The sequence below is a fragment of the Sorex fumeus genome, unplaced genomic scaffold (assembly GCF_029834395.1).
Source record: "Sorex fumeus unplaced genomic scaffold, SorFum_2.1 ptg000043l, whole genome shotgun sequence".
NCBI classification, from domain to species: domain Eukaryota; kingdom Metazoa; phylum Chordata; class Mammalia; order Eulipotyphla; family Soricidae; genus Sorex; species Sorex fumeus.
Window position 1 is genome coordinate 6,846,743 of NW_026606100.1, and position 13,141 is coordinate 6,859,883.

At 39.2% G+C, this 13,141-nt stretch overlaps 1 protein-coding gene across 1 annotated transcript; it reads right to left on the reverse strand.

The window, feature by feature from the left end:
* Positions 1 to 421: 421 nt before the first annotated feature.
* Positions 422 to 1,883, reverse strand: LOC130029873 (interferon-induced protein with tetratricopeptide repeats 2-like). Its single transcript, XM_056120961.1, has one exon. It carries the CDS (start codon positions 1,752 to 1,754, stop codon positions 588 to 590), a length of 1,167 nt encoding a protein of 388 aa, XP_055976936.1. The 5' UTR covers positions 1,755 to 1,883; the 3' UTR covers positions 422 to 587.
* Positions 1,884 to 13,141: the final 11,258 nt, after the last annotated feature.

Consider the following 13,141-nt stretch of genomic DNA (forward strand, 5'->3'; position numbering starts at 1 on the left):
TGGCTCATGCACTCAGGAATTACTACTGGCAGTACTCGGAGGACCATATGAGATGCTGGGATTTGAACCCAGGTCGGCCGCATGCAAAGCAAACCCTGCCCATTGTACTATCTCCCAGCTCCAGGTGCATAATTTCTTAATGCAGAAAAAGAGCAAAACTTATTTTATAGAACCTATAATTAAATAATTTTAAAAACTAAATTGTTACATAAAGTTTTCTTTATATAATAAAAGGTTTGTATACAGTAAAGTGAATTGAAATATCGTTCATACATAGATTTTTTTGTAAATTTAAGCTATATAATATGTTGACTCCCTATATTTATGTATTATGATTTATTTATAATTTAATATAGTTATCATTATTTGTTTATAGGAAATAATAAACACACAATCTTCTAGCTAGTTTGCAGTCATTTTCTTAGTCTATGTCTTTGCTGAATTTTTTTTTATTAGACATCAAGTATCAAATAGAGGGGGTGGTGTTCGGTTATCTTCTAGCTATTCTGGAGATATCATATCCCACATATTCTTTTCTCAGTTAAAGATACTGAAGGACCAAACTTCTCAGAGCTTTTACTTGCTGACTATATTTGTTCATTTTGCTGCTGAAGGAACTCCAAAATTTGCAAAGCCTGAGAATCTGTTCTATTTTTAGAAATTCTTCTTTTGGCAATATCATGCAATTTCTTCTTCATCTGTATTCTTCTGTATGATTCAATGTTTATTTTTATGCCCTCCATGTAGTGGTGGATGGCATCATCTTCACACCTCATTTGATAGAGCTGGAAGTTGCCATAAACTAAATGGAGGTTTTGCTTAGCTAAAGGAGGAAGTTCTTTTTCGAATTCTCGTTGGAAGTAATGTTCTGCTTCCTTGTATTTACCTGCTATTCCATGGAGGAAAGCAAGATGGAGGTTGACCTTTGAGAGATTTCTGTTATCAGCTTTCTTAAGATGATCTATACCTTGTTCTATTTGGTACTGTAATACGTTGTCACTTTCTTGACACATTTTATTATTTCCGCAAACTATTTTGAAGACTTTATCTTTATAGCAAGTCCCAATAATGTAGTGTAGGCGAGTATTGTTTGGCAACATTCCTGAAGCCCTTTCAAGCAGCTCTATAGCTTTGTCCTGGTCTCCTCCATTTCGATAAAACTTAGCTGCTTGTTGAAGCACACTTGCATCATATGGGCTTTTCTCCAAAAATTCTTCAACTAACTTCTCTCCTTTGGCATTATTCATCTGCTGAAGTTTCAGAGCCAGGAGCAATTTAACATACATGTTATCAGGATTCAGTTCAACAGCTTCACACAGAAGTTTCGTGACATTCAAAGGTGCTGGACACTCACTTTCACGGTGCCTTGCAATGGCCAGTCCACTGGCAAATTCTGGGTCATGTGGGTGTTTTTCCAGAGCCTTCTCAAAGCACACTATGGCCCTTTTAATTTGGCTGTTGCCACACTTAAGCCGTGCCCACCCTTCCTCAGTGTCCAGCTCAGTACACTCAAGACTGAAAGGATTTGAAAACTTCTCACACACCCGTTTCACCTTGTCAACATAAGCCTGAGCTTCTGGGAGTCTGCCCAGGTGATAGTAGACCCAGGCATAGTTTCCCCAGGTCACCAGGTTCCTGACTTCTGCCTGGTCAGAGTGCTCTTGCTGGAGTGACTCTTCAGCCTGCTGTAAGCACTCCAGGGCCTCCTCGTTCCGACCATCTAAGTGTTTTATGTAGGCCAACAAGTTGTACATTGTGCCTTTGGACTCAGAGTATGAAGATTCAATCTGCTCACACACTTTGTCTTCCAGATCCTCTGGGACATCCCTTTCCTTAAATAAATTCCACGTGAAATGACATTTCAGCTGGAGAAGGATTTTTTCCAGAGAACGGTTGGCCACACTATGAAGAAAATAAACATGGTCACTGTGATGCGCTTGCCAAGCACTGCAACATGTGATGAAATTCCAGGTTAATTTGGTGTCAACTCTGCTGGGCCATGGGGTGCCCAGATATCTAGTCAAGCATTTGTTCTGGTAAATATTGAGGAGTTTGCCAAAGGGAATTCACTCCCTTAGTTCCCAAATGGACTAAAGGGAGAAAGGAAAGCAGCTATCAGATACTTGCTGAGTGGCTGAGCAGAATCAAAGGCAGAGAAAGGCTGGATCAGTGCTGCTGGGCTGCTGATGCTGGAACATAGTTTCTTCTCACTCAATAGGAAGTTAAAGCACAGTGCTCAAGTTCTTAAGTCTTCTGACTTTGTGGGACTATAACACAGGCTTATTGAGTCATAAATTATATACCTATGTATTTCTTTATTGGTAATCTTCTAGCAAACTCTGTCTACAACACACCTGCATTTTCCAAAAGATCAGTTAGGATGCTTTTCTTTTCTCTTTCCTAAACATATGCTCAGTACAAAAAATCACTAAGAAGCTCCCTCACACTGTGTGGTTGTAAGGGCAGGTGGTGAGGTTGGTGGATGAATGAATCTGGTGGTTTTCTGGGATTTTGGTATAAGTGTTAGAGTTTTCTCCACACTAAGCACACTAAGGCCAAGTAGTAGAACCTTGGGAATGGGACCAAAATAGGGAGAACTTGAAGTCTTGTGTGCCTGCCTAGGCCTTGGCACAGAGGTGCACAGACAAGTATTCAAGGTATATAAGTATACCTCTACTTGTCTTCATGTACTCATCGACAGCCATCTGTAAGTATTTAATACATACACTAATCCAGTACATACACACATATGTAAGAATTCTTTGCAGTGTCTTGTATAACAGGATGTACCCCTGAGGGAACAAACTAGTGGGAAGTGAAAAGCAGTGAGCTAAGGGATTCTTCACACTTCTGCTGCCCCTGGACACCAAGACGATGCTAGAGAGGCCAGGGAAGGAGAGGTGGTGGCTTGAAGCCCCAATCCCTGAGAGAGAGTGTGAGCAGATTGCAAAGCACCAAACCAGCAGAGATGCAACTAAGAAAGAGAGGGGGTAGAAAGAAACAGAGAAAGAAACAGAGAGAAAGGGAGAGTGCAGTGAGCTGCCAAGGTCAGTGCTGCCACAAAGGGCTATTGTTAGGAGGATCCTGAGACAGAGTGGGTGGAGTTGAGAGCCCTGAGACAGTGCACAGCTATAGGAAAGAGAATTGTTATTACTGCTATAGTAATAACAATGAAAATGTGTGAGCCTCCAACCGTAGATACCCCCCCCACCCCCCCCCCCCCCCCAGAGCTGGGAATTACCTAGGAATAGGCCAAATACTGCATGAAAAGTATCAAACTTTCTAGCCAATAGGCGTAGTATCCCTGGATATATCTCTTGGGTCCCTTGAGAACTGATTCCCCAAACCCCCACTCACCACCCCTCATTGCTTTGTGTCAGTTTCAGAGATAAGGGAATGAACCTAAGGCAGGGAGAAGAGCGGGACTATTGCCAAGGTTGTTGTTCTCTTTATATATGTCTTGCAAGTCCTTATTATTCTCTTCCTGGTCCTTTGGTTAGACCCCCACGCTGCTAATGTTTTAACTCTCCAGTTAGGATTTACCAACTAGGTTTGACCTAATAGTTCTATCCACTTTTTACAAAGGTATATAGGTATAAGTAAGAACGTCATTATAAGGAAATAGACATTAAGGCTAGGATACAGAAATGACACTGAGCAGATTTATTTATAACTTTAGAAAAATAATACCTTATTAAGTTGAGCAAACTGATACGTTTCTATAAGCATTCACCCTACCAAGACTGAATCATAAAGTAGTCTAGGCAAATCAATTACTAGGGTACATATTGGCCAAACCACATAGATTAAAAAAATCTACACCAGAGGTTTTATGGTGAACTCTATGAAATATTAAAGAATTGATAATAATCCTTCTTAAACTTTTGCAAATAATAGAATAGGATGGAACACATAAAACTCATTTTACAGGGCCAGTGTCAGGCTGATACCAAAACCAATGAGGACATTATAAGAAAAAAATTTAATAAAATCATAGGGCAGAACATTAAAGTATAAAAACAAACTACATTCTTTGAGTTAATAACGATCAGAAAGAGAAAATTTCCTCACAAGCAAACAGTACCACTTATAACAGAATCTAATTAATAAATTCCAAGGGGGTAAATCTAACCAATTGGTGAAAAATATGTACATTAAAAGCTACTATATATTTCACTCTTTCAGAAAATGGGAAGTGCTATTCTCTACCAAGCACTGGAATGATCAGAGGGATGTTGTAACTTCAAATGCAATCACGCAGTGCTTTCTATTTGCTCACTTGAAGAAAGGTAGATTTCCAGTGGTTGCTGAGTTAATTTTTTTTCTGAGATGGGGATAGTATGTCAAATAAATTTGGGAACCTCTTAGAAACACAAGAAAACACACAAAAAAGGAAAGATAACCTTCTCAATAAATTAGAAGAATTACTATTGTTAAAATAGCCATACTACCCAAAGCAATCAACAGATTTAATGAAATCACTATCAAATTCCCAATATACCAAGAAATCTGAGGAGAAACCAAAGCTGAGGGCATCATATTTCTGTTTTCAAACTAATTTTTTTAAAAGTCATAGTCGTCAAAATGGAATGATCTTTGTATAAAAAAAAAGCATAAACCTGTGAAGCAGTGTAAGAATCCCAGAAATGCAAGCACACACATGCACACATAGCTAGATAGATATTTCTTAAATTTATGGAGCCAGAATTTTACTAAAAGAAGAGAAAAGTCTTTTCAATAGATAAATTGGGATAATTGCAGAAGGAACACTACCTTAGTCCAAATACAAAATTAACTCTAAATGGATTTAAATGTAAGACTCCAAACCATAAAATTCTTTTAACGGTACTTTAGGGGAAAATGATTTCACTCATTCTCAGCAAATGTATTTCTAAATTTGGCATATTTTTCGTCTTTTTAAACATTTTTATTGAATCACGGTGATATAGATCCCTTCAATGCTGTTCATGATTGAATTTCAGTCACACAGTATTCCAATACCCATCCCTCCACCAGTGTCCATTCCTCCTCCTCCTCCTCCTCCTCCTCCTCCTCCTCTCCTCCTCCTCCTCCTCCTCCTCCTCCTTCTTCTTCTTCTTCTTCTTCTTCTTCTTCTTCTTCTTCTTCTTCTTCTTCTTCTTCTTCTTCTCCTTCTCCTCCTCCTCCTCCTCCTCCTCCTCCTCCTCCTCCTCCTCCTCCTCCTCCTCCTCCTCCTCCTCCTCCTTCTTCTTCTTCTTCTTCTTCTTCTTCTTCTTCTTCTTCTTCTTCTTCTTCTTCTTCTCATTCTTCTTCTTCTTCTCTTCCTCATCCTTCTCACTCTCTCTCAATTTTGCATATTTTTAAAATCACTGCTTGACAAGCATAACTCAAACCACTCCTATCTACTCATCCTCCATTAACAGTGTTTAATATGGTTTTTATGAATTTCAGATCTCAGCATAGTTACAAAAACATTCTGCTGGCATTCCCAATTGCTACAGACACATGCAAACATGGGCTTCTGCAAAAACTTTTGGGTAAGTTGGATTTCAAAGTCTTGGACAGACAAGGTCTTGTTCTCTGATCAACCCATTCCTACAGACCCAGCTAACGTCACTCATGTCCAGGAGCCTAAATCAGGGCAAAGGGCAACCTGATGGATTCCTTTCCTCAACCCAGTTATGAACCAGCAAAATATTTGAGAATTCTGATCTTTCCTTCCTAAGGTCCTGAGTATCACTTGGACCCATTTCTTTACACGGTCAATCTCTCAACAGGTCCTTAGAGACATTTGGTTGGGTAAGGCTTTATTTTTACTCAAGTCTCCTTTTCCCAAGGCTCTCTCTGGTGATGACTTTTAGCATATATCTATGTACTCTAAAAATTGAGGTTCACAAAGGTTTTATTTTATCTACAAATAAATGCACTTATTATAAGGGCTGGAGTGAAAGCAGAGTGCATAGGGCATTTGCCTTGTATGCGACTGGCCTGGCCAACCCGAGTTTGATTCTTAAGCCCCTCTCAGAGAGCCTGGCAAGCTACCAAGAGTATCTCACTCGCATGGCAAAATCTGACAAGCTATCTGTGACGTATTCAATATGCCCAAAACAATAACAACAAGTCTCACAATGGAGACATTACTGGGCCCGCTCGAGGAAATCAGTTAACAACGGGAGGACCGTGCTACAGTGCTACATTATAAGTGTTAGTTTTGACAAATATATTTATCTAGGTATTACCCACCATCACTCACCGTAGACTCCTAGTGTTATCTGCAAAGCTTTTCCTCTATACTTTCTAATCAATCCTATAAACACACTCTGCTCATTCCAAGATACTAACAGTTCATCTTAGAAAAGAGATTCAATCATTATTTTTGGAAAAGATAGTATTTTCTGATGCTCACCAGCTCTTACCACAGCAATCAAAACAAATTTTGAGTTTTGGGATTATTTATCACATAAGAATTAGAAATTATCTATGTATAGAAGTTCTTCAATTTAAAGTGATCAAACATTTTTGCAGGGCAAAGCTCCACTGAATATGAATTAAATTTACAACATCAATCCCATCTTTGATAATACATGATAAAAGAAACACTTCCTTTAATAATTATAAATTTTGAAAAAGCATTTTCCTTGTCTGTTTAAATAAAATCACAACAGAATAACCCAAAAAGAGTACTCTCAGGTGTAACTCTGAGTCAGCAACCACGGGCTACTTCTGTGAAGCTTCCCCCATCCAGACCCTGGTGCCCAGCTCCACTCACTGAAGAATCTAGAAACCTGAGTGTGCACACCACAAATAGCCACAGAAACAAAATACCCAAACTGATAAAGGAATGTTACATCTCTAAGACAACACATCTCACTGCCCCCCAGAAGCTGTTTACAATTTGTCCCCAAATCAGAATTACTAAACCTTCCTGTCTCACTGACCTCATGATGTCAATTGCTTCTCTTATTCTGGAAGACTAGGTTCCGGCTGATTTCTTCTTTGGAAATCTCGCTAGTCTGCCTGAATCTACTGCCCAAGGAGCAATACAAAGAGATGGTAGGTGTGGCTGTGGCAAGGTGAACCCGTGTTGCTTCTTATCTGTTCTGAGTAGTTAGTTGATTTATGAAAGGGGACTGGGAATGGAAATTGAAACTTGAAAATGAAGGGGAGGAAAACAAAACTAGGCTGATGTCCGTGATGATTCATCCCAAGCACATTGTTATAAATATTCTGTAATGACTGGTAGCACATGAACGCAGCCTAGGACTTTGACCTTAAAACTGAGATGGACTTCAGTAGTCAGTATGTTTCATAAAGTCCATAGGAGATCTTGTTCAAGATAAAAATTTTAAAAAGTTGTTCCCTTCCAGTGAACTTATTTGTGGGAAACAATTTGCATCCAAAAACTTGGAAATAAGTTTGTGTGCTCAGTTGCCTTGTCAAGGTTACCCATTTGGATGGGTTTGGACTCCTTGTTTAGTGATTTAAATTTTATTTTTGCCCCACACTAAATATAGGAAGCTAAGTCTGGAGAAAAACACCAGCATTTAGATCTCCAAGGTCTGAAAGGATCATTTATTTTTTCTAGGGGAAAAATAGGACATAGGATAGCAAGTAGTGTTGTTTAATGACATAGCTCATAGATTCTGGTATCTGCACTTTGAGTTTTGAAAGAGTTATATTTACCCTGACAGATTTTCTTTTAGTTTTTAAAAACGTTCAATCATGGTGTAGACATTCACATAAATCTAGATGGCATATTTCTTAATGCTGATTGGTCAGACAGGTCAACAGGTTCCTTCATTCCTTCAGCAGTCATAGTCCTGTGTAGCAAAACAGTCATGTCATTTTCCAACCACAGGGAGACTCTTACAATACTTGGTGTTTGGGATTGTTGTTATATTCAGGGAACATCACCTCTAATGTGTAAAGGAAAACAATTGGAGTCATGTGGAAATAGTCTGGAGTAGGATGAAGTGATAAAACAGTGGGAAACTGAGGTTCAGTTGCTGACATTCTATCTAGTCCCCTGAACTTGGCATGAATTATCTGTGAATACAGAATCAGGAGGAACCTCAGAGCATTGCTGAGTGTGGCTCCAACACAAAAATTAAAATACTCTGGAGAAACTCATTGTAGAGTAAATCCTTTTCTGACCCCTTTTAAACTATGTCTGACTCATGAACTATGCCAAAAAAATCTGAATTTATCATGGCAGGGAGACAGGAGTGGGTGGGATTTGACAGGGCCCCTGAGACAATGGTGGAAGGAAGCAGACAAACAGTCTGGTGGAGCGTCTGGGGTTGGAACGTTGTATGAAGGAAACCCCATCATTCATAGTATAGTAAGTCACAGTGATTAAACTAAACACTAAAAAAGGGAAGGACAAAAACGAAATCTCCAATATTTTGAGTAGTCAATTAGGAGTGCATCCTGTATCAAGAACTGAGGAAAAGAACCTTTATCTACTTGTACTTTGTAACCCCTCCACTTTCCCAACCACTTTCACTCTGTAGTTTATTCATTCTCTTCACATCCATTACCTTTTCCTCTAGCCCCTCGTTTTTCTCCCCGCCCCCCCACCTCCGCCCAATAGATTCATCACTCTGGGTTCTCCCTTTGGGGCAGGTTTTAATTTTCTACCTAAATCTGTGTATGCTTAATCACCACAGTGTGTTACTTCCAAAGAAGCAGATTTCTTGGAACCTTCTATGACTGAAGGTTAACTCAACAAACTGTGTTCTTTTTTGCTCTAAGCGATGTACATTAATCCTTTGTTTGCTTTTCTCTCTATTTCTCCTCTTCTCCTTCTCTCTTTCATCCCCTTCCTTTCTTTTTGCCTCCACCATAGTTTGACATGGGTGTTTCACACAGAGAGTATGCAGATTTCCAGTGACTAATGAGGGTTCTGGAGAAAAATTTGACTAGGAAACCTTGTCATGGAGATTTTAACATTTAAAATTAACTCAAAATTGAAAATAGGGAAGAATCAAATCCACTCATTATCTTTCAGTGTACAGATTAATGTTATTTTTATTCTCTTGTTATTATTATATTATTATTTAATGGGGGCTCTCAAGAGGTGCTGGGGGTTGGAGGGCAGTGATGGGAGGGAAACTGGGGACCCTGGAGCTGGGAAATGTATACTGGTGGAGAGCTGGGCATTGGAACACTGTATGACTGAAACCAAATTATGAACAGTTTTGTAAAGATCTACCTCAGAGTGATTCAATAATAAAATCTTTAAATAAAAAAATATGGGAATTATGCAACCAAGTTGAGTTTTAAAAAGTAGGATTTATTTCTCTAAGCCAAGGGGACAGAGATATTTGGACAGGAGAAAGCAAGACCATGGTTCACTCAAGCAATAAAGGGTAAGCTTCACACAAGGTCATGGTGACAGCAGGCTTTTATGCCTTCCCAACCAGGATCAGTTCTAACTAGTGAATAGTGCTTCTGGCTGCTGCCTGATTCTATGGAGTAAGTTGGAGGAGTAACAGAAACCATAAAACATTTAAAAGTCATTCTTGAGCTTCTCACTCTCTGGTGGGAGGAGAGAGGAACAGAGGCTAGAATTCCTAAGGACTTTTCCCTTGGCTTCTCACCTAGCTAAAGCAGTTAGGCAGGCTAGAGACAAAAGCAGCACTCCTGGGCCAAAAAGGGCTCTTGGTACAAAGAAGAGGGCAAAAAAACCGACAAAGTATCTTAACGGTTATAATAAATAACATAATAAAACAGTGTCCAGAAGGTAGAACAGCAGTTTGGGTGTATGCCTAACATCCCCAACCCCTCATGGTACTCTTGAGAATCTCTGGATACATTTCTCAAGGCCCAAGAGACTTCAGTGTGACCAGGATATTCCCAGCTCTACTGGGAGTGATCAACACTATATTCTTGGGCCCTTGCAATGAAAAAGTAGGGTTTATTTCTCTGAGCCAAGTCTGTTTGGCCAAAACTGGCTATGGGCATTTTCTTCTCTCTCTCTCTCTCTCACTCACTCATTCTGTCTGTCTCTCTGTCTCTCTCTAGTCTGTCTCTCTGTCTTGGTTCTGTCTCTCTAATGTCTCTCTCTGTATCTCTCTGTTTCTGTTTCTGTGTCTGTGTCTGTCTCTCTCTCCTTTTGGGCTCTGTGTTTTGCAGTACAGATCCTGAAAGGTTATTCAGTATATTCCTTTACCTACTTTTAACATTCAGTTCTTGTCCAGCAAGATCATTTCCAGCTATTGTTGTCATCCTGGTCCATTCTCTATCTTACCTACCCTCTGACTACACACACCTGTGGTTGATTCCATCCATTGACAAGTCTTTCTAGACTTGACCCTGTTTTCCCTGGCCATCGATATGTCTTCTAATATATGTGTGTATGTATTTGTGTGATATATATATATATATATCTCACAAGTGAATGTAGTCATTATATATCTATTCCTTTCTTTCTGACTAATTTCACTCAGCATGATACTCTCCAAGTCCATTCATTTATATGCGAATTTCATGACTTCATGTTTCCTAACAGCTGTGTAGTAGTCCATTGTGTAGATGTGCCATAGTCTCTTTATCCATTTGTCTTTTCTCAGGAAGAATTTACCATCTATGCCAGAAAGACAGTACAGGATTATCTGCCATGCATTAAGTATTTGCTATGGTAAACACTCTGATAAACACTCAGCTGTGTAGGCAGTTAATTTATGGCAAAGGGGCTCAGAGCATGGAGCAAAGTGTCTCTTCAACAAATGGTGCTTAAGAAATTGGATAGCCACATGCAAAACAAAACAAAACAAAAAAATCAGACCCCCATAAAATGCTTTACATTGTGGTGAATTTAAAACTGTATTGGAAACATTGATATCGAAGCTGTACCTTTAAAATACATTGGGGAAAACATAGGTAGGACTATCCAACATCTAGACCTCAGAGGAATCTTCTGTAACACATCTCCCAATGAAGAAAACAAATGTAGAAGGAAATAAATGGGAGTATATCGAACTACAAAAGTTTTTGCACACAAATGAGGTCTATCCTAAAAAGATCTCTCTACTGATTGGGAGAAAATATGTGTACATAACACGTCAGAACAAAAACTATTAGCCAAGATATATAAAGCATTCTCAAAACTCAACAACAGAAACAAAACAATACCTCACAAAATGGGAGAGAAGGTAGCTTCTCAAAGATTCCATAAAGATGGACATCAGACACATTAAATATGTTTGCTAACCCTGATATACTTTGTTATGTCATTTTTATATAGTTTCATACCAGGGAAATTATATTTCCATATTAGAGAAATGAAAATAAAAATAGCAATGAGGTATCACCTGATACCATCAGTACGGTTTTTATCAAAATGCCTGACAAGGGTGTGGCAATTAAAGGGGTTTTTATTCACTTCTGGTGGAATAGTTGCTTGGTTTAACCTTACTGGAAATGTTTCTGAGACTTCAAAAATTTAAAGATAGAGCTGAACTTTCTTTTGACCCTGCAGGTATACGCTTGGGCATCTACTCCAGAGCAATCTAAAATGACATATGAACACCTATTCTAATTATAGCATTATTTTAATAGGAAAATCTGTAAAATAGCCAACTTCCTGATAACAGATGAGCAGATCAAGGAATTGTGATCTATCTATCTATCTATCTATCTATCTAGTGAATTACTAAATTCTAGTGAATTACTACTAAATTATGAGTAAAGATAAAAATCTTGCAGTTTGCTGCAACTTGGATGGAATAGGGAAGCCATGTTAAGTGAAGTGAGTCAGAAAGAAAAAGACAAATAGCAAATGATCTCATTTATGGAGTATAAAGAGACAAAGCAAGGGGTTAACTATTCCTCAGTGGAAAAACCTTGGGAGATCAATAGAATTGTGGTCTAAAGATGATAGGAATGGTGTGAAATAATGGTGGTGTTAGGCATGGTAAAGCCATTCCAAGTGTAAAAGAATATTGCTACTGTTGTTAAAAAAACTGAAAGAGTTTAAAAATAATTTTTCTATCTAAAATATCTTTCTCCTTAGATGCAATTAAATTTTTTGTTTGTTTATGAACCACACCCAGCGATGCTCATATGTTTACTCCTAGGTCTCTGCACTCAGGAATTACTCCTGGCAGTGATGGAAGGGATAAGGGATGACAGGAATAGAACCCAGGTTGGCTGCAAACAAGACCTTACCTCCTATTCTATCTCTTTGTCCCCCAAAGTAATAATTTTTAATAAAAAGAATTTGTCCCTGGATAATTGTCCTTTAACATGTAGTAATTAAAATTATCTTAATTTTATTCTGTTCGTTTTGTTTTGGGGTCTCACCTGGCTGTGCTTAGTGCTTACTTCTGGCTCTGTGCTCAGGAACCCTGTGAAGTGCTGGGATCAAACCCAGGTCAGCAGTATACAAGGCACGTGCCGTACCTTCTGGACTATCTCTCCACCCCCCTTGATTACATTTCTTTTGTTTTGTTTTTGTTTTTGTTTTTTTAATTATATTTCTACACACAAAAACAAATAAACAAAACAAACTGGACAATTCAGTAACTTTCAATATCTTTTAGCTGTCACCTTCAATCCTCCCAACCACTCCAGTTCTACATATCAAACCCTTCATGTCCTTGAGAATTTCCTACCCTGGACACATCAGGTATATAGAATCATATGATAAGTAACTTTCTTATTTATCACTGAATTACTTAGCATAATGTTTTCAGGTTCGTATGTCATATGGCAGAGTCTCCTGCCCCCACGCCTGGCCGTCTTCCCCGGGGTCTCTTGAAGGATGGCGGATTAAGTTTCCCTCTCCACCCTGAGCAGAACCCCGGCCGCTGAAGACCTCCAGGACCCAGACATAACCATGCTGAGAGCACTCTCCACACTCTGAGATGAGCCTCACACATGAAGGAACCAGCAAAGGAACCCAGGTGTGCGGGACCTGGGGCTGAGATCTCCAAGCCTGGTCAGTTCGGAACTGGGCTTTATCCACCCAGATTTCCCCATCTTCCAGTAGCTAGACAGTTACACCCACCAACTGCTGTGTGACCCCATCAACGGCCAGGATCCAGAGACTAGAAAACCAAGCTCTCTGTTATTCTCTAGTTCTTACTCTCAGAGAAAGCGGCAGGCTACTGTGAGTAGTCTGCCTGCATATATGCCTGACTGGGAACATCTGTAAAGA